At 43.7% G+C, this 20,849-nt stretch overlaps 1 protein-coding gene across 6 annotated transcripts; it reads left to right on the top strand.

The window, feature by feature from the left end:
- Positions 1-2,329: 2,329 nt before the first annotated feature.
- Positions 2,330-19,028, top strand: HAPLN2 (hyaluronan and proteoglycan link protein 2). Of its 6 annotated transcripts, none has more exons than XM_073610149.1 (6): positions 2,330-2,396; positions 11,097-11,214; positions 12,107-12,460; positions 15,498-15,614; positions 15,703-15,885; positions 17,823-19,027. In XM_073610149.1, exons 2-6 carry the CDS (start codon positions 11,124-11,126, stop codon positions 18,104-18,106), a joined length of 1,029 nt encoding a protein of 342 aa, XP_073466250.1. In that variant the 5' UTR covers positions 2,330-2,396; positions 11,097-11,123; the 3' UTR covers positions 18,107-19,027. The 6 variants fall into 6 exon arrangements, with proteins under 6 accessions (XP_073466250.1, XP_073466248.1, XP_073466244.1 ...); XM_073610147.1 differs by lacking the exon at positions 2,330-2,396 and adding an exon at positions 2,413-2,536; XM_073610143.1 differs by lacking the exon at positions 2,330-2,396 and adding an exon at positions 6,960-7,210 and having other exon boundaries at positions 11,101-11,214; positions 17,823-19,028.
- Positions 19,029-20,849: the final 1,821 nt, after the last annotated feature.

Raw genomic sequence — 20,849 nt, 5'->3', positions numbered from 1 at the left:
ACCTTTGGCTGAGACGAGCAATGGATTGAGCAGAACTTTTCTGAATGTGCTCCCTGACATTCTCCCCAGGCAAAGCCCCACTAGAAGGTCCCCCAAAAACGTATCTCCTTCCCCATTTCACATCAAATGCACAAAACCTCTCAGTGATCGGCCAGCGTGAAATAAAAGTATGTCTGTGCACTTGTGCATAAAGTCAGCTCCATAAGGACATGGTTTGACCAGATGTTATGGAGGAACTCAAGTGGCTCTGACTTCAACTCTACTGAACACCTTTGGGATGAATTGAATACAGATTGAGCGCCAAGTCTTCTTATCCAACATCAGTACCTGACCTTATAAATGGTGGCCAACTCCATGAAGACATGTCTTGATGAGTTTGGTGTGGAGGAACTCAAGTGGACTCCATAGAGCCCTGACCTCAACCCTACTGAACACATTCATACCGAAAAGATAATAAGGAAAAGTGTCCTGACTCCATTGCAGTTGCTAGAATTTATGGGCCTTCCTAGCCTTTCCATCTTTGATTTGGCCTACAGCTGCCCCAAAACACTCACGATACACAAGCAGCAACCAAAAGCCAGATATTCATTCCATTCACCTTCTTCTTCAAAGTATTATAGCTTCAGTGTCAATGGGAGAGAAGGATGGGGTAAAGCATACCAAAAAATAGCAACAAAAGTTCCTTCCTACAAATCTTTGCCTATGCCACAGACGTAAAACTGGGTAGACCAGATGGGTAGACAAGATGGACAGCTACCTTGAAATATCTTTGGCCCCTCTCACAGTAGAAGTAGAAGTGGACCTTTAATTCGAGACTGGCAATTAACTGAGCAGAGCTCTGCTGAATGTCCTCCCCCTTTGTAGACATATTCCTGTTTTCTCAGACCCTGGCATAGGCCAACTTACATTCTTTGAGCCTTTGGCTTTGGAGTAGGCCTGGGAGGCTATGGCTGGATCCCTCACACACATACACATTCTCCCCTGGCAAAGCCCTTCTAGAAGGTTTTTCCAAAAATGTTTCAACCTCCCCATCTCACATCAAAGGCATTACCCCTCAGTTCTTGGCCCGGGTAAAATAAATATTGATAACATTGTATCTTCTTGCTGTACCTACTGGAGAATAGTGATGAACAGTTGCTGGCTCTGTGTTCAAATTCTGCTGATTCGGAAGTTCAGCAAACGGCCAAACTAAATTGGTGTTCTGCCGAACTGAATCTCCAGTGACAGTGGAAAGTGATACTTTTAGCAATGGTATTACAACAATTGCTAATTGAGATAGCTTCCCTTCTGGCTGGTTGTTAGGAAGCCTCTAGTGTAAGGATTTGTAAATAAAAAAAAAAAATGGTGGGGTCACTCCCAATATTCATACCAAACCCTGATCCAAGCATGCAGCCTGGCTGGACGGGAAAGGATGGGGCGAGTATGTGCCCACCGTTGCTCCTGAACCATACCAGGTCATACGCCCTCAACATGGGAGGTACTTTGCAAGGGGGTACCTCCCTGGCAAAGCACCTTGTCCCCATGCTGAGGAGAACAAGGGCCTCTTTCCCATAACCTTGGCCTGGTGGTAGTGGAAGCCCTGAACATACCTGGCTTCAGCTCATGTTTACTGGAGAACACTCAACAGTAGCAGGCAGAAGCAAATAATGTCCTGGGCTTTAGGAAAACCCAACCAACCACGACAACAATAACATTTAGAGCTCCAGCTGGCAACAGCCTAGCAACACTTAGGATAGGGACACCCTACAGACAGCTGTCCAACTGAAAAAGAACCTTGATGGGTATCAGCAAAACAGTAATTGAGAAAAAAAAGGGGGTTCTTCCTCCAACAGAGACACGTACAACCATAAAAACATGTTGAGAAGGAGGAGAACCTCCATGAGGATTTTTACTGTCTGTGTCACCATATTGGAGATTTCCCCTCACTTCCTGTGCAGTCATTCTGTTTCTGCATTCCAAGCAACAACCAAAAAAGCTGTTTGAGCAGTGTAGACATGGCAATTGTATACCCAAATACAGGTACACTTCACTGTGAATCATGCAACTCAGTGCTGTGGGAATACATAAACTAGTCACACCCGTTTCCTTCTGCAATACATAATTTGATGCCCAAAGGACCAATCGCTGCCACTTAGGGAACCTGCGTAGCCCTATGCAAACACTGACTTTCAGAAAGTCAGCATCTGCATTGAATTTTCATAGGGGTTTAACAACGGATCTTGCAGGGCCATTAAGAAAAAAGTGGCCTGCTGTTCATTTTCCATATTAGTTTGGGCTTTGAAAGCCTTAGCACAGGTTTTCTTTAAGAGTGGGTGGCCGTCAAAGTTCTAATCTTCTGCATCACATAGTTCTGCCAGTGTGGAGAGGTGTAGGCAGCTTGGAGGAGGAGAGCACAGGTAGGTCCTCAGCAGTGTGAGCATGCTCAATAAATGTCCAATGAGGGGATGAACACTGAGGGCTGATAGAGGAAGCTGCAGTGAGGCAGAGGTGCCTGGATCACAAGGCTGGCTGGACAGAACTGCAAAACCTCTGGCAGGTAAAGCATCTCTCCTATCTTTATTTCAACTGTGCAGCCTTTTTGGCCTGGAGTTCCTCTTTAAGGTATCTTGCAGCATGACCGAGCTTGTGGCATTTGCAAATTTCAGCAATGTGTCTGTAATGCAGCAGAATGAGTCAGCTGTGTCTATCAGCGTGTTTGTGAGAACAGCTGAATGCAAACATTATTTGAGGAGGAAAAATACTAAGTCTGCAAAAAAAAAAAAAAAAGCCTAAATGCTTTGCTCTATCTATTAATAAGAAAAAAAATACACATTTGTTATAATGCACATCGCTAGAACACACAATGCTTTCACAGTTAGGTGTGGATGGCTGGTTCACCCTAAACTGACATTTCGGACATTTCGGGTGTAGGTGGGGCAGGCAACTAGTGACAACCAATCTGATTGGAGCTCTTCTTTAAAGGGAATGTATATATATATATATATATATATATATATATATATATATATATATATATATATATATATGTGTGTGTGTGTGTGCAATTGTTCTACATCAGGATAAAATTAAAAATATTTTAAATTGTTATATTTATTATATAATAAATGTATTTTTATTTCAATTATTCTAATCATTTGCATTTATTTAATCAAGTAAAAATGAAATATTTAATACACTGTACCTATTTCACTTACCATCTCTAGCAAGCAGGGGGAGCTATAGTCAGCCGATTGCTCCCTGATGGCTCTTATTCAGGGATGTTGCCCCAAGAAGGTCAGAATGACTCAGAGGAATAACATTCTCCCCTCTGACTTTTCTAGAAGAAATGGGAAAGGAGACGTTCACACTGTTCCACTGTGGTAATAGACAGGGCTGATTCACACTGTTCTGCTGCGGTAATGGGTGGGCTCGATTTACACTGGGCAGAACCAATTCACACTGTTCTGCTGTGGCAATGGGCGGGGCCGGTTCACACTGTTGTTCTGCTGCGGTAATGGATGGGGGTGGTTTACACTGTTCTGCTGGGGTTATAGGCAAGGCCATTTGCAGCAAGCAGGGGGAGCTATAGTCAGCCAATTGCTTTCTGATGGCTCTTATTTAGGGATATTGCCCAATGAAAAATAACATTCCCCCTCTGATTTTTCCTGAAGAAATGGGAAAGGAGAAGGATCACACTGTTCTGCTGCGGTAATAGGCGGGGCCGATTCACACTGTTCTGCTTCAGTAATGGGCAGGGCCGATTCACACTGTTCTGCTGCGTAATGGGTGGGGCCGGTTCACACTGTTGTTCTGCTGATGGCTCTTATTTAGGAGTGTTGCCCTTAGAAAAGGTCAGACCGACTCAGAGGAATAATATTCTTCCCTCTGACTTTTCCAGAAGAAATGGGTAACGGGATGGTTCACACTGTTCTACTGCGGTAATGGGCAGGGCCAGTTCACATTGTTCTGCTGTGGTAATGGGTGGGGCAAATTTAGAATCGGCAGGGTCGATTCACACTGTTCTTCTGCGGTAATGGTCGTGGCCAATCCACACTGTTCTGCTGTGGTAATGGGCGGGGTCGATTCAGACTCTTCTGCTGCGGTAATGGTCGGGTACGGTACGCACTGCTGTTCTGCTGCGGTAATGGGCAGGGCCGGTTCCCAGTGTTCTGCTGTGGTAATGGGCGGGGCCAGTTCACATTGTTCTGCTGTTGTAATGGGCAGGCCGGTTCACATTGTTCTGCTGCGGTAATGGGCGGCGCCAGTTCACACTGCTTTGTTGCGGTAATGGGTGGGCCGGTTCACACTGTTCTGCTGCGGTAATGGTCAGGGCCAGTCCACAACGTATTTGTTGTGGTTATAGGCAAGGCTGGTTCACATTGTTCTGCTGCGGTAATGGGAGGGGCGGTTCACACTGTTCTGCTGTGATAATGGGTGGGGCCGGTTCACACTGTATTTGTTGTTGGTATAGGCAAGGCTGGTTTAAATTGTTCTGCTTCGGTAATGGGCGGGGCCAGTTCACATTGTTCTGCTGTTGTAATGGGCAGGCCGGTTCACATTGTTCTGCTGCGGTAATGGGCGGCGCCAGTTCACACTGCTTTGTTGCGGTAATGGGTGGGCCGGTTCACACTGTTCTGCTGCGGTAATGGTCAGGGCCAGTCCACAACGTATTTGTTGTGGTTATAGGCAAGGCTGGTTCACATTGTTCTGCTGCGGTAATGGGAGGGGCGGTTCACACTGTTCTGCTGTGATAATGGGTGGGGCCGGTTCACACTGTATTTGTTGTTGGTATAGGCAAGGCTGGTTTAAATTGTTCTGCTTCGGTAATGGGCGGGGCCAGTTCACATTGTTCTGCTGTGGTAATGGGCGGGCCGGTTCACATTGTTCTGCTACGGTAATGGGTGGTGCCAGTTCACACTGCTTTGCTGCGGTAATGGGTGGGCCGGTTCACACTGTTCTGCTGCAGTAATGGGTGGGGCCAGTTCACACTGTATTTGTTGTGGTTGTAGGCAAGGCCGATTCACATTGTTCTGCTGCAGTAATGGGTGGAGCCGGTTAACATTGTTCTGCTGCGGTAATGGGTGGGCCGGTTCACACTGTTCTGTTGTGGTAATGTGCAGAGCCAGTTCACATTGTTCTGCTGTGGTAATGGGAGGAGCCGGTTTGGACTGTTCTGCTATGGTTATTGGCAAGGCTATTTGCAGCAAGCAGGGGGCTCTATAATGTCCCGATTGCTTCCTGATGGCTCTTATTTAGGGAAGTTGCCCCAAGAAAAGGTCAGTATGAGGAATACCATTCTCCCCTCTGACCTCTCCAAAAGAATTGTGAAAGGGGACGGCTCACACTGTTCTGCTTTGGTAATGGGAGGGGCCAGTACACAGTGTTCTGCTATGGTAATGGGCGGGGCCGGTTTACATTGTTCCGGTGCGGTAGTGGGAGGGGCCGGTTTACATTGTTCTGCTGCGGTAATGGCCGGGGACGGTTTGCAATTTTTTGCTGTGGTAATGGGTGGGCAAGCTCACACTGTCCTGCTGCAGTAATGGGCAAGGCCAGGCCAGTTCACACTGTTCTGCTGCAGTAATCAGGTGGAATACCTGATTCCGAGCATCAGAGGTCAGCCAGATTTCAGAAGGCGGCAGCCTACATGTTCGGTCCTTACATTTGTCCTTTTTGTTAGTCAGTTGTCAGATATGGCCCAAAAGAATAGTGGTAGTGATGGGCTTTTTGGATATTTTACAAATAGAATGTCACCGACGTACCCTCTATTGAATCAATACTTTATTAAATAAATAAATTGTACAAGTATTTAAAAAAATAATATTCATTTATTTATATATGTGAAAAACAAAAACAAAATAGAATTGAAAACAAATCACCATAGTTTCCTTTTATAATGAACCTGTGGTTTACAAATGAATGACAGAGCAAGGGGTACTTTTGTTTGCCTGATCCCACCCCCCAAGCTGCTTATACTCAACTCCCATTTATTGCATTGGGGGTAGTTCCCAGTATTTCCAGATATGGGGGAGCGTGTGAACCTTTCCTCCTATTAGACAGCGCTGCCGGAGCAGCCTATCACCACACCCAATTGCTGGTACATGGGGGGCGGGGCCTGAGTCCTGAGCCCTGTGTAAGCTCCAACCAGACTAACATGAAGCTTACACAGGGTTTCTTCTCCTTACTTTTACAGGTGAACAAAGTGATGGTGAATATAAGCAGGGATGGGGGTGGATTGGGCAATAAAGTGAACCGCTTGCTTTGAGGATCTGCCCCTAGTTACTCAAAGTCTACCATAAATTGATTCCTGATGGTGTCTGAAGGTAACAGAACATTAAAGCCCAACTGAACCTTCAGATTGGGGCATTAAGTCTTTCTGCAGAAAGCAGCTACAGCCTGAGTATGAAAGCCTATCCACTGCCAGCATCTTGCAAACAAGGACCCTTGCTCTCTGTGTGGAAGCAGTGGTCTCTCTGCAATGGTCCGACTAGCCAGCTGCTGAGTCAGAGCTAGACCTCTCCAATCAGCAAGCAGCATTAGAAGTTCTGATTGCAGAGCTCTAGCCCTGTGCTGGCAAGGGTCAGGCTTTTCTACTCAGACTGTGGCTGCTTTAGTCCGAAAATGACTTTACACACTTTTGCTTTGATGTACCTGGGGTCTATTTCATTGATTTAAACTGAAAGTTCAAATGGGCTTTAACAAAGAATAATAGGAGCTAATTGCTGACCTATGTATGTTGGAATGACACGATTGTTGCCAGTTCCAAGTAGGTGGGCACATCTCGCAGGTGCCTACAATAAATTATAGCCTCAGAAAATGGGAGTCACAGTGCTTTGTGAAGACCGGGTTTGTTTTCGTCTGGTGGTGTGGGACAGAAAGTTGGACCAGAGCTGAATCCCCAGAGGTGTCTCGATCTTCCATCCACATGTTGACATTTTCTTCCCATTGCTTTGCGTCTGCTTCAGCCGGGATCAGACAGACAAGGCATTGACAAGACGTCCCCGCCGCAGAACAATGGCGCATTGTGTCCCCGGCCATTCTTGTCAGTTCAGAGGGGAAGTGACCGACAGGCACACAAACTGTTTACTGACTTCGCGGCAGAAGGGCACCCAGAGCACTAGACCTCGCTATCTGGGGGCAATAGGTGTCACCTCCCGCCGGCTGACAGGACCAGGCCAGGGTGATGGCGGAGATGGTCATGGAGGTTTGAGGGTGACCGCTGCTTCATGGCGATGTAAGTGGAGGTCAGGAATTGGGATCCGTCTCTGAAGGTGAGATCACCCATGCATCATAATGGATAGATAGATAGATAGATAGATAGATAGATAGATAGATAGATAGATAGATAGATAGATAGATAGATAGATAGATAGATAGATAGATAGATAGAAAGATAGATAGATAGAAAGGCTCTACAATACGAACATATTCTATGCTTTAAATCATAAAATAATATGCAGCGCTCAAACTTACGGCCAAAATAATATTACAAATCTGAAAGACCAAAAATAAAACAAGTAAAGGGTTAATCAACCCTGCAGTAATAATATCATCAACGCAAAAATACAGAGTGCAGTAAGTGAATACAAAGCGAATCATGTGCTAGACATAAAGGTCCTGTGATAAAAGGAAACAAGAATCCATAAAATATTTTTGAAGAAAGTGCAAAGATCAGCTGAACGATTCCACTGAAAACACATTGGAAAACCGATGAAGATATATATTGCAATCAACCACCACCACCGACTGTGGCTTACCGGAATGCATGGACTTAAAGGGGTATACACCTCTTAAATCATAAAGGCTTGTGGTGTTGAACACCGTATCCACAGGGATGTGACATCTACGATCTTTAGCCCGGATCAAGACTGAACACTCCTCATCAACGGATTCCCAATATGATGTACAGAAATATATTCCATAGGTGGAGAGAGGACCACAACGAATCTCAGCATTCCCACGGTGTAACCAAATATTAAGAAAAGGTTCCACATAGTGTCATATCGTTGGTAAAAAGGAATTTATTTAAATGGAATAAAAATAGAAATACACTCACCTTTCATCTGTCGATAAATGCATGCACAAGGGCGATAAGAATTGGCGCAATGGTGTTAGCAAGACTCGACCCTAGGTGCCATTCTGTTTTTTGCTGAAAGTAAAGGCTTTCTTCTGGCCACTCTGCCATAAAGCCCAACTCTATGGAGCGTACGGCTTATTGTCGTCCTATGTACAGATACTCCAGTCTCTGCTGTGGAACTCTGCAGCTCCTCCAGGGTTACCTTAGGTCTCTGTGCTGCCTCTCTGATTAATGCCCTCCTTGCCCGGTCCGTGAGTTTTGGTGTGCGGCTGTCTCTTGGCAGGTTTGCTGTTGTGCCATGTTCTTTCCATTTGGTTATGATAGATTTGATGGTGCTCCTAGGGATCATTAAAGATTTGGAGATTTTTTTATAACCTAACCCTGACTTGTACTTCTCAACAACATTGTCCCTTTCTTGTTTGGAGAGTTCCTTGGTCTTCATGGCAATGTTTGGTTAGTGGTGCCTCTTGCTTAGATGTTGCAGCCTCTGGGGCCTTTCAAAAAGGTGTGTATATGTAATGACAGATCATGTGACACTTAGATTGCACACAGGTGGACATCATTTCACTAATTATGTGACTTCTGAAGGTAATTGGTTGCACCAGAGCTTTTTATGGGCTTCATAACAAAGGGGGTGAATACATACGCACACGCCAATTATCAGTTTTTTTATTTCTGAAAAATTGTTTTATGTATATATTTTTCTAATTTTACTTCACCAACTTAGACTATTGTGTTCTGATCCATCACATATAATTCAGATTAAAAAAACATTGAACTAAAGGCTGTAATGTAACAAAATAGGTAAAAAGCCAAGGGGGGTGCATATTTTGCAAGGCACTGTACCCCTTTAAGTCCATACATTCTGGTAAGCCTCTGCACAGTCGGTGGTGGTGGTTGATTGCAATATATATCTTCACCGGTTTTCCAATGTGTTTTCAGTGGAATCATTCAGCTGATCTTTGCACTTTCATCAACAATATTTTATGGATTCTTGTTTCCTTTTATCACAGGACCTTTATGTCTAGCACATGAGTTGCTTTGTATTCACTTACTGCACTCTGTATTTTCACGTTGGTGATATTATTACTGCAGGGTTGATTAACCCTTTACTTGTTTTTTTAGTTTTGGTCATTCAGATTTGTAATATTATTTTGGTCGTAGATCTGAGCGCTCCATATTATTTTATGATTCATTGTTCACAAATTGTCCTTTGTTGTGCTGGCTGCTCTGCATACCATTTTTGAGAGTCAATGCGGTATCATTTTTCAATTATTCTATGCTTTAAGACTTTAATTGATATCGGTATTGATAAATAGATAGATAATGGATAGATAGACAGACAGACATGATATAGATAGAAAGGCTCTACAATACTAATATATTCTATGCTTTAAGACTTTATTAAGTTGAATTTACCTTGCGATCGATAGATAGAAAGATAGATAGCTAGATAGATAATGGATATACAGTAAAACCTTGGTTTAAGAGTGTTTTGCAAGACAAGCAACATTTGTTAATAAATTTTGTCTTGATATACAAGTAGCGTCATGTCACAACTGAGTATAAAAGAGAAGAGAGGCGCCTCTAAGTGTAGCAATATGGTAACATTTAATGAAGGTACAACATTTAGCAACATATTGCTACACTCAGAGGCGCCTCTCTTCTCTTTTATACTCTGTAGCCCCTGCTGGACTTTGCTTCTAATCCCCTTGTGGAGGCTTCCATTTGTGGATGGACATTTTATGGTTACACAACCTGGTCACATTGCTATAATGTTTTTGTATGGACTATAAACTGAAAGACCTATGAATAAATGGTTGTGGAACGAATCATTTGAGTTTCCATTATTTCTTATGGGGAAATTTGCTTTGATATACAAGATAGATAGATAGATAGATAGATAGATAGATAGATAGATAGATAGATAGATAGATAGATAGATAGATAGATAGATAATGGATATATAGATATATTAAAAGATAGCTAGCTAGATATATTGTTAGATAGATAGATGGATAAACAGATAGATAGATCATTCAATCGATAGATATAAAATTAGTATGAACATTATACAGGATTCATATAGCTCCAACAGATTATAATGGATAGATAGATATACAGGTGGTCCCCTAGTTACAAACATCCTACTTACAAATGGAGGGAGACAACAGGAAGTGAGAGGAAATCTCCCCCTAGGAAGGGAAATTCACTCCTGTAAGGTGTCTCCATTGAAGCTTTATCACCAATCCTTGTTTCCACAACAACCCAAAATTTTCAAAATCCAATTGTCATAGGGACAGAAAGTGAGGTGAAATCTTCTGAAGAGGAGCACAGACAGCAAAACAAATGTTACAGGGGTGATAACCCTTCCCTATGTTATCCAAAAAGCTTAAAAATAGTTTTTTGGCTGGAGCTACACTTAAAAAAATTTACCTGTTCCGACTCACAGAATCAACTTAAGAACAAACCTACAGACCCTATCTTGTTTGTAACCTGGGGAGCGCCTGTATTGATAAATAGATAGATAATGGATAGATAGACAGACAGACATGATATAGATAGAAAGGCTCTACAATACTAACATATTCTATGCTTTAAGACTTTATTAAGTTGAATTTACCTTGCAATTGATAGATTAGATAGATAGATAGATAGATAGATAGATAGATAGATAGATAGATAGATAGATAGATAGATAGATAGATAGATAGATAGATAGATAGATAGATAGATAGATAGATAGATAGAGAGAGAGAGAGAGAGAGATAGATAGATAGATAGATAGATAGATAGATAGATAGATAGATAGATAGATAGATAGATAGATAGATAGATAGATAGATCCGTAGATGGATAATTAATATAGACAATTATACTACACTAATAAAATCTGTTGGTAAAGCTCTTTGGATGGATATCTAGATGGCTGGTGTCTATGGGTGAGGTAAATGTCATGTGTGAAGTCATTGTGGAAAGTCAGTGTAAAGTCTTATGTCATTGGTAATTTCTGGACTCACTGAGTCCTTCTTGTGTCTCCCAGACAGATCACAGGCTGTTCTATCCAAAGATGAAAGGAATCGTCCTTCTTCTGCTTTTGTTGTTCTCTTCCGTCTCCATTGAAGATCCTGCTGTCTATCGCAACGCTGACCGGAATCAAGGTCTGACACATTGGGGGGGTTATGAGTTGCCGACACAGGAAAAATTCCCATGATAAGAGTGAAATAAAATGGGCACTTATCCAAATTCCTGTTTTAAACATAATGTAATTCATACAGGGTCAAAGGTTGTATGTTTGGATACAAATCTCCTACCCACAGTTCCGCCCCTTTGGTTCCATGAAACACAATCTTACTTTAGAGCTGCTGTAAGTTAATTAGAACAAGACCAAAACTTGTGGCAAAGGGCAGATGGGAGTGGTAGGCCAACTTCGTCTTCCGAAAATCAAAATTTGCATATTGGGGCACTCAGTCTGATATTTAGATATTTTCAGTAAGCAGTGGGTATGGCAATGTAGTTCTCCTGTTTTACCAAAATATGTCCCCAATGTAAATAATCAACCTTGGCTTCTGGAGTCGCATTGGGTGACATGGTAACCCTGCCGGTAGAGAGGCACCTTGGGTTGCATAGGTTATACACGAAGACTAGAGGTTACCTGTGCTGTTTGTCAGCATTGAGCATCATGTAGGTAGTAAAAGCCAGCACCACATAACTTCCCCTTTAAGGGGAAGCCATAGGAATTTTGCAACTGAGAACTTCTGGATCCCTTGCTGGGCGATGCCAGGATCTTAGGACAGACCCTGGACAGAGAATACAGTTACACTTTCCCACTCCATGGACAACCAACCCAAGAAACCCTTTCACCTTCGTATATGTAGCCGATGCCTTCCCAAAGTGCCTCTCCAATGGCAGGGCCATGGTTACAATGTCCCATATGCAGCTCTAGAAGCCAATGTTCACTATATGCAATGGGGACAACCAAGAAAACGACACAAGTGCCATAGCCTACAGCTGCATACTAAGATGTAATCAAACTTCTTTACCCCTTTTCAGATCACAGCCATGGCTCCCATTACCTCCTGGATCCCATTCACAATGTGATTCAAAGCACCAGAGGCGCCAACGTCACTCTACCTTGTATCATGAGACTTCGGCCCAGGAGCTACAAGGTGAAATGGAGCAAGATCAACCCTTTAGACCCCATGGAGAACCTCATCATCATCACCAACGGCAAGTACCACAAGAATTACGACAAGCTGAAGGGACGGGCCAGAATGAGGAGAAGCCACCGACTTGATGCCTCTCTAATCATCACCAATGTAACGCTGGAGGATGAGGGTCGGTACAAGTGTGAGCTGGTAAACGGCCTGGAGGACCAGAGCCTGACGTTGTCCCTACAGCTAGAAGGTAATTTAATACAGTATTAGAGCAAGTTTCTAATTAAGTGTCTGTGTTGGGTTGAATGTCTATATGTAATGGCTAATAGCATGGAACACAGAGATGCCATATATAGTTAGATATTGAAGAGCGAACCAGTTTTCATGACCCTGGTTTAGCCTGGAACATGTTGATTTGCTTGGTAATTACTAATGATAATCTGAAACTTTAGAAGGCTTCAAAAGCTTTGCAACATCTTCAGTTCCAGGTGGACAAGCATCTTTAAAGGGCTCTTGATGGGCAAATCTTTTGAGGTCCCTCAACCACAAATCCACAAGCTTTGCAATCCAGCATTGACATGAACTTGTAAAAAGGTCCTAAACTTTGGTCAATGAGTAAATAGGTACAGATGTACAGCAAATATTGTAAAATGGTGTAATGTAGAACCTAAGGGATCATTTACACCGTGCTTCAAAATGTGGCATTGGGCACACTTTTTATAAAGCACTCTGAGTGCCAACCAAAGCCCCTGTCACTAAATAAAATGGTTACCTTACAGTCCTGTTCACACTGTGTGTTTTCTTAGCTTCAGAAATAATACGCCATGTGCTTCAAAGTGTCTCTAAAGCCTCCATAGAAGTCTATGACAACACTCGCTTACAGCACCAACAGCTTTTGAGGGGCTTTTATTCAGTGTTAGCTTTGCTGTGTTTTGGAGGAATTGCAGGTATGAGATATCCCAGGAGGCATGGGAAACCAACAAGTGAACCAGGAAGACGTCATCAGCAGTCACTTCCGGGTCATGTGTATATATTCTGGGAGTGTCTGGTGCAGACGTCACATCTGGTTGCACATGTGTGCAACGTGCTGCACGCTTGGAGCAGCAGGAAGGTAGGTGGTGTCCGGACTGGAACGGAGGAACTAGCAGACGGCTCACATGGTGTGCAACATGGGAACGATATCGCAGAAGGTGAGCAGGGAGAGGAGAGAGAGGACTGAGCGGCAGAGGATTGACAGAGCTGGGGGACCAGAGCAGGAGAAACTAGCACTGTCACTTGTGGTGCGCAGCATGGGAGCAATATAGTGGGAGGTGAGTGGGGACCAGAGAGAGGGGAGGATCAGAAAACCAGAGGATCAGCAGAGCTGGGGGTTACTACTAAGTGGGGGATCATTGGGGCTGGGAGTAATGCTGAGTGGGGCATCAGAAGAGCTGGGGGTACTACTGAATGGGGGGATAAGCAGAGCTGGGAGTACTACTGAGTGGGGGATCAGAAGAGCTGGGGGTACTACTGAATGGGGGATAAGCAGAGCTGGGAGTACTACTGAGTGGGGGATCAGCAGAGCTGGGAGTACTACTGAGTGGGGGATCAGAAGAGCTGGTGGTTACTACTAAGATGTGGGTTACTAATGAGCAGGGGATTAGCAAAGCTGGAGGCACTACTAAGAAGGTGATCTGCTGAACAAGGGTACTAATAAGTTGGGGATCTGCTGGGCTCCTTTAAAACAAATAGAAAATCAACACATACACACACACACACAGGGCATTTGCCAAGCTTCATTAAAGCTTCAAAAAGCATCACAGAAGCATCAAAAACACATAAAAAAGCACACTGAAGTGGTAGGCGCTTTAATGTGTGTTAAAGTCGAAGCAAGTGTAAATGAGCCCTTATGGGTGTGCTGCATCCCAAAGTTGTAATCACCTTTATTTGGCCTCCACCACATGTGGACCTAATATAGACCAAACAAGGTCATTATGATGGAGTGAAAGTTCTCCAAAACCAAAATTAGATTGGTAAGGTATCTAAAGGCCCATATCAAGGAGGAGCTTGGTCTCCCCATAGCGAAATGACCGCTGAAGGTCAACCAAATCCAAGGCCAATCCAGGGTTATGTGGATCGTCAGCTTGGACCTGCCGCCATATTGTGTAAGAACGTACAGGACACCTTTTATACTGTACCTACATCATTTATATATACCTCTTCCCTGGGTCAGTTGCTAACCTCCCATGGCTTCCCATACCACCTCTACGCCGATGACACCCAAATCTATCTCTCCACTCCTCAACTCACCCCCTCGATCTCCTCACGGATCTCAAACTTACTGAATGACATATCGGTATGAATGTCACACCACTTTCTCAAAATCAATCTTTCTAAAACTGAGCTTGTTATATTTCCTTCTCCCCTCCCCCCCCCCATGATTTTACCATTAAGATCAACAGCACAACCATTGGTCCCTCCACACATGCCAGGGTGCTGGGTGTAATCCTTGACTCTGACCTCTCCTTCAGCCCCCACATCCAATCACTGGCTAAATCCTGCCGCGTTAACCTCTGCAACATCTTCACAAATTGACCCTTCCTGACTAATAACACCACAAAGCAACTTATTCACGCCTTGATTTTTTCACGCCTTGACTACTGCAACTCTCTCCTTAATGGCCTACCCTTACACAGGCTACCCCCCCTTCAGTCTATTATGAATGCTGCTGCTAGACTAATTCACCTCACTAACCAATCCGTGACTGCTGCCCCTCTCTGCTAATCCCTTCACTGGCTTTCCCTCCCCCACCATATAAAATTCAAAATGCTAACCACAACATGCATCACCAACCTCATCTGCAGATATCACCCTAATCGTCCCCTCCGCTCCTCCCAGGACCTCCTGATCTCTAGCTCCCTTGTTACTTCCTTTCATGCTCGCCTTCAGGACTTCTCCACGGCCTCTCCCATCCTATGGAACTCCCTGCCACGGTATATGTGATCAGCCGCTAACCTGTCCACCTTTAGGAGATCCCTGAAAACTCACTTATTCAGGGAAGCCTATCCCACACCCACCTAACAACTGTCCTCGAGCCACCCCCTTCAAATCATTCCCCGCATCTATGACCTTTTGCACCATCACCCCCTCCCTTTAGAATGTAAGCTCTATGAGCCGGGCCCTCCTGTCCCTTCTTGCGTAGTGGGTGTCAGGCAGTTTGATGGTCTGTAAGCGGCTAAGTGAATAAAGTAGATGGGAGGTACGTGATGTCAAATGAAGTCAATTGAACTGTCTTTCCTATGTTCTAGGAGTAGTGTTTCCGTACCAGTCCAGAGAAGGGCGCTATCACTTTAATTACATTGAAGCACGACAAGCTTGTGAGGAACAAGATGGAAGACTGGCGACTTACGCCCAACTTTACCAAGGTGAGTCTACATTGTCCACCTATGGGATGTAATGTCATAGCCAACCTGAACAAGAAATACCCAATGCCATCTCCCTCCTTATTGTCAGCTTGGACAGATGGCCTTGACTGGTGCAATGCCGGATGGCTCCTCGAGGGCGGAGTTCATTACCCAGTTATTGTCCCACGGCATCCGTGTGGTGGGGACTTTCCACCTGGAATACGAAGCTATGGCCCCAAAGATCAACTGAAGGACAAATTCGATGCCTTCTGCTTCACATCAGCTCTAAATGGTACTATGATTATTATTATTATAAAAACAACAGTTGCTTGTTATCATTTCCACCATAATCATCAGTGCCAACTCTAAAGGAGCTTACAGTCCCTGGCCACAGACGTATACCCTTTAGGACAAAAATTCCAAAGAAGTCATCCACACTTAGGTCTTTCATAGTATCCTACAAATAGCTTTTTTTAATAAATATATATATAGGTTGATAGTGCTCATCATGAGCCTAAACTGCTTGCTCTTCATCAGGCCCCTTGGAGTTTTTAGTGATTTTCGTGTGTTGATGTGTTGTTGTTTTTTTAATACATTTCTTTCTTTATTATGGCCTGGGTGAAAAAGTATAATTAAAAAAATATTTAGGCAAATATGAAATCTTCCTTAATCTTATTAATATTGTATATTTTGCATTCTAAATAGATGGGGGATCTCAAGACTCCTTGTTTACCAGGTGTACCTGACTATTATTAGCTGCTCTGTTGATTATAGTTTCAATTCTAGTTAGATGGGGGATCTCAAGATTCCTTGTTTACCAGGTGTACCTGACCATTATTAGCTGTTGATTATAGTTTCAATTCTAATTAGACAGGGAATATCAAGACTCCTTGTTTACCACGTGTACTTGACTATTATTAGCTGCTCTGTTGAAAAAAAAACCCCATAAATTAGTAGGACCGTGGGGTATGTGACCACTTAATAGGAACCTAAATTATTTTTTTGTTTTGTTTTGTTTTTTTCATACATTTCCTTCTTTATCATGGCCTGGGTAAAAAAGTATAATTCAAAAATAATTGGGCATATATGAAGTGTTAGTTAATCTTATTAATATTGTATATTTTGAAATCCTAATTAGATGAGGGATCTCAAGACTGGTTGTAGTACCTGTCTATTAGTAGCTGCTCTGCTGATTATATTTTAAATTTTTATTTGATGGAGGAATCTCAAGATGCCTTGTTTACCAGGTGTACCTGACTATTATTAGCTGCTCTGTTGAAAAAAAAAGTAAATTAGTAGAACCTTGGGGCACTTGACCACTTAATAGAAACCAAAAAAAATTTTTTATATGGGAGCTTCCCTTAGTCAGCTTTCTATAGGCAAGACCCATAAAGCCGATGATATCTTAAATACAGCTTAAAAGTTCATATTGGAAAGTGCCAAAATGCGCAGTCCAGGATACATTTTAATAAGAAGACAAGCACAATAAAAACACTTTACTTTTTTCTTGGAGACTGGAGCAGGCCCAGGTCCAGGGCCATCTTCAACACAGGGCAAAATGGGCAGCTGCTCTGGGCCCAGTCATTGCTGCAGGGCCCAAAGCAGCTGCCCCCTGTGCCAGCACTGCCCTCAAATAGTTGATAAGTGGATTCGGGAGGGCCCAAGAAAATGTTTGCCCAGGGTCCAATCAATATTGAAGATGACCCTGAGGGGGCCAGTTTATATGTGAAATCTAAAACTCCCTCCGTATTGCCAGCACAGATGGATGGCCTTGACTTGTGTAATGCCAGATGGCTCCTCAAGGGCGGGGCTCATTACCCAGTTAATACAAAGCTATGGCCCCCCCAAAGATCAACTGAAGGACTTAAAGTTATTCCTCAAAGATACATTTTAGTTCTGTTGTCCAGAATATACTTCCTTAATCAATACTAAGCCCTAATGAAGGGGGGACCCTTTGAACTCCTGACAAGTGTTGGCTATTTTTACTGTATATGTCTTCTGAATAAAATGTAGTTTGGGGATAATGGTTGTGTGAGTGGACAGGTGAATATACATTTTTGATGGGAAGTATAGTTATCCTTTAAATTGTATTTTACATGAGTGGCACCAGGTTTTTGGGTGCGACATGTGCTGTAAAACTTTTTTTTTACATTTTTGTTACATTTTTAATTTGAAGAACTGAGTTCTACCCTTTTTACTTATATGATTTAGTATGCTTCCTTTTTTCAGGTCGAGTTTTCTTCATCCAAGGCCCAATGAACTACACAGAAGCCCTGGACACCTGTCTGGCCCGCAAGGCCCAGATGGCCAAGGTTGGCCACTTATACGCCGCATGGAGGTTTTTTGGCTTGGACCACTGCGATGGAGGCTGGTTGGTGGATGGTAGCGTCCGCTTTCCCATCACCGATCCTCGGGAGAGGTGTGGTGGTCTCCCCGACCCGGGAGTGAGGAGCTTTGGTTTCCCCAGGCAGAAAGAACGACTTTATGGAGTGTATTGTTATGCCCCATTTTAGGGAGCGTCTGTCCACCATCGTCTTTGGGATATCTTCACAAAGAAGTCTGGACCTCAACAAAAATGGAGTCTACCAACCAAAGCATGCAAGAGATAGGACCAAAGAAAAGGACGTGTAACTGCGTTCAGCCAGCATAGCCAGGTCGCTGACCGTACTTTCCTTTTCTACTGTTAAGCAATACAATACAACCGCCCCTAGCCTGGATAATGCAGGAGAGGCAGACCACTGATAACTTCCTTACTTTTCCCTTCTCCTTTCGAAAGCATGTTCAAACCTTTGACTGTGCACGAAGATAGAGCTCTGATTGGCTCCTAGTGTTGACCCTCCCCCAGTTAGTCTGAGAGCTGCAGTGTGGGGGGTTCCAGAACACATTCACATACTGTATGTCTATTTAACTTGAAAATTAACCCATAACGTAATTAAGTGGTGCTTTTTATAGGATACCCGGAGTTACCCTTTAATGAAGAACTCCAGCAGATAACTTAATTTTAATATTTTCTTGTTTTCCCAGTTAGAGAAAGTAAACATGGACCATATGTGTGCCAGTAAGTACTTCTTCCTTTCAGGAAATGATGATTGGCAGCATGTTGTTGCTGAGACTGTGATCCTCATCTCACCAATAAAATTAGCTGCAGCACATACAGTAGTTTCTACCTATCCCAAGCAGGCAAGGGTTGGGGTAACTAGAACTAGTGTACGTGTTGGGCCCCCCAGAGCATCATGGGACTTGATTTTCCTTCTTCTCACTACCCAGGAATGGGCAGAGGGGGGCAGCAGTCTCATATAATGTAAGTTTGAATTACTTTGATGAGTTGTGCAGATGTGGCCTCTGAATGTACAGTAATATTCACCTATTTAGTTGCTCATCACCATCAAATGCCTTATGTGTTAGTATACCCAGTGCATACAATACTGTAACTCTACAATAGGATAAAATATTTATTAAAATATTGTCAAATATGCTAGCTGTCTATTTCTCAAACATTCATTGGTTTTATGTCAAACACATTCGTGCATGCTACATGAATTTTGGCTGTAATTTCTCTATTAGAGCAATCCCTATTATTGTTAGCTCCATCTAGTGGCCAAAATGTGGTATATTTTCTCATTGCGGGATTTCAGAAAACTACACTGCATTTTGGCCACTGGATGGAGCTGGTGATCATAGGGATTATGCTACTGCATTGGTCTCCAAACTGCAGCTTGTGGGCTCTTTGTTAACCTTTATCTGGCCCCTGGGAGCTCTCTATTCCATCCTAGGACACCAATGATAGGGCACTATTCCCCCCACTGATACCAATAATGGGGCACTATTCCTCCGACTGACACCAATGATGGGGCACTATTCCTCCCCCTGATTCCAATGGTGGGGCACTATTCATGCCCACTGACACCAATGATGGGACACTATTCCTCCCACTGACACCAATGATGGGGCACTATTCGTCCCACTGACACCAATGATGGGACAATATTCCTCCCACTGACACCAATGATGGGACACTATTCCTTCCACTGATACCAATGGTGAAGCAATATTCCTTTCACTGACCAATGATGGGCACTATTATTCCCACTAACACCAATGAAGGGGCACTATACATCCCACTGATTCCAATAATGGGACACTATTCCTCCCACTGATACCAATAATGGAGCACTATTCCTCACACTGATAGCAATAATGGGACACTATTCCTCCCACTGATACCAATGATGGGACACTATTTCTCCCACTGATACTAATGATGGGGCACTATTCTTCCCACTGGCACCAATGATGGGGCACTATTTCCCCCACTGACACCAATGATGGGGCACTATTCCTCCCACTAACACCAATGATGGGACATTATTCCTCCCACTGACACCAATGATGGGGCAATTCTTACTCTGCAAAGATTTTGTGTCACTTCCTGTTGCATCTTCAGGACAAGAAGTGAAGGGAGATCTCAAAAGTGGACAGGGACATAGACAACACAAAATATAATACGAATGAATTTATGCTTGCAGCCATTTTTATATCTGTCTTACAGCCCTGAAGAAGAAACAGATCTGTGAGCGCCGAAACGCGTTTGATATATTGCGTTTTCTGGTTCTCTTAGCTCTTTGGTCTGGCTCTCCCATTGGACTTTTTCCAAACTCTGGGTCCCCTAGGTAAGGGGTACCTTGTTTTTCATGATAGCGTCTTCACATGTGGGGTTCCCCATGCACGCAAAGACTCGCAACAGGGAACTCTGAAACCTTCCTCCCTGTCTTTGTGTGTGCTCGGAAACTCCTCTTGACATGCGCAGATGCACTGCTAGGCTCTACCAGGACCCAAAAGCCAGGCTGCACTCCGTGGTTGCATCTGCGAATGGCCAATAATGGGGGTGCTGGAGGGTGCAAAGCCAGGACAGAGTGAGACTAATATTCTGTTTTAAATACTGAACTATCAATAAACTGATATCACATACCAGGTTCTGGAGGCCAATGGAGAGAGGTCTTCCTTCGCAGCTAAGTTTGAGACTCCCCTAAAGGTGAAAACAGGAGGAGTCGGGCTCAAAGTAGCACAGGTTGCCTGCGAGGTTGCTTGCAGAAGGACTCTGGAATACTGCTGGAGTGCTGAGCGGTGGCTGCAGGCAGATGGCACCTGTGAGACGTGACAGGTCTGTGGTATCACAGAGACAAGAGGATAGTCAGTTCAAAGCCAGGATCCAAAGCCAGGTGGGTAACAGAGCAGACAAGGTCAGGTGAGTAGCCA

Source organism: Aquarana catesbeiana, linkage group LG13, assembly GCF_042186555.1.
Source record: "Aquarana catesbeiana isolate 2022-GZ linkage group LG13, ASM4218655v1, whole genome shotgun sequence".
Classification (NCBI taxonomy): domain Eukaryota; kingdom Metazoa; phylum Chordata; class Amphibia; order Anura; family Ranidae; genus Aquarana; species Aquarana catesbeiana.
This window is presented reverse-complemented; position numbering and strand designations above follow the sequence as displayed.

Bases quoted from the DNA above. Each gene is read 5' to 3' on its own strand.
- HAPLN2 (XM_073610143.1), top strand. From the start codon at position 6,991: ATGGCGCATTGTGTCCCCGGCCATTCTTGTCAGTTCAGAGGGGAAGTG. The intron at 11,215-12,106 runs GTCTGACACATT...ACCCCTTTTCAG, and splicing joins CAACGCTGACCGGAATCAAG to ATCACAGCCATGGCTCCCAT. The intron at 15,886-17,822 runs GTACTATGATTA...TCCTTTTTTCAG, and splicing joins CTTCACATCAGCTCTAAATG to GTCGAGTTTTCTTCATCCAA.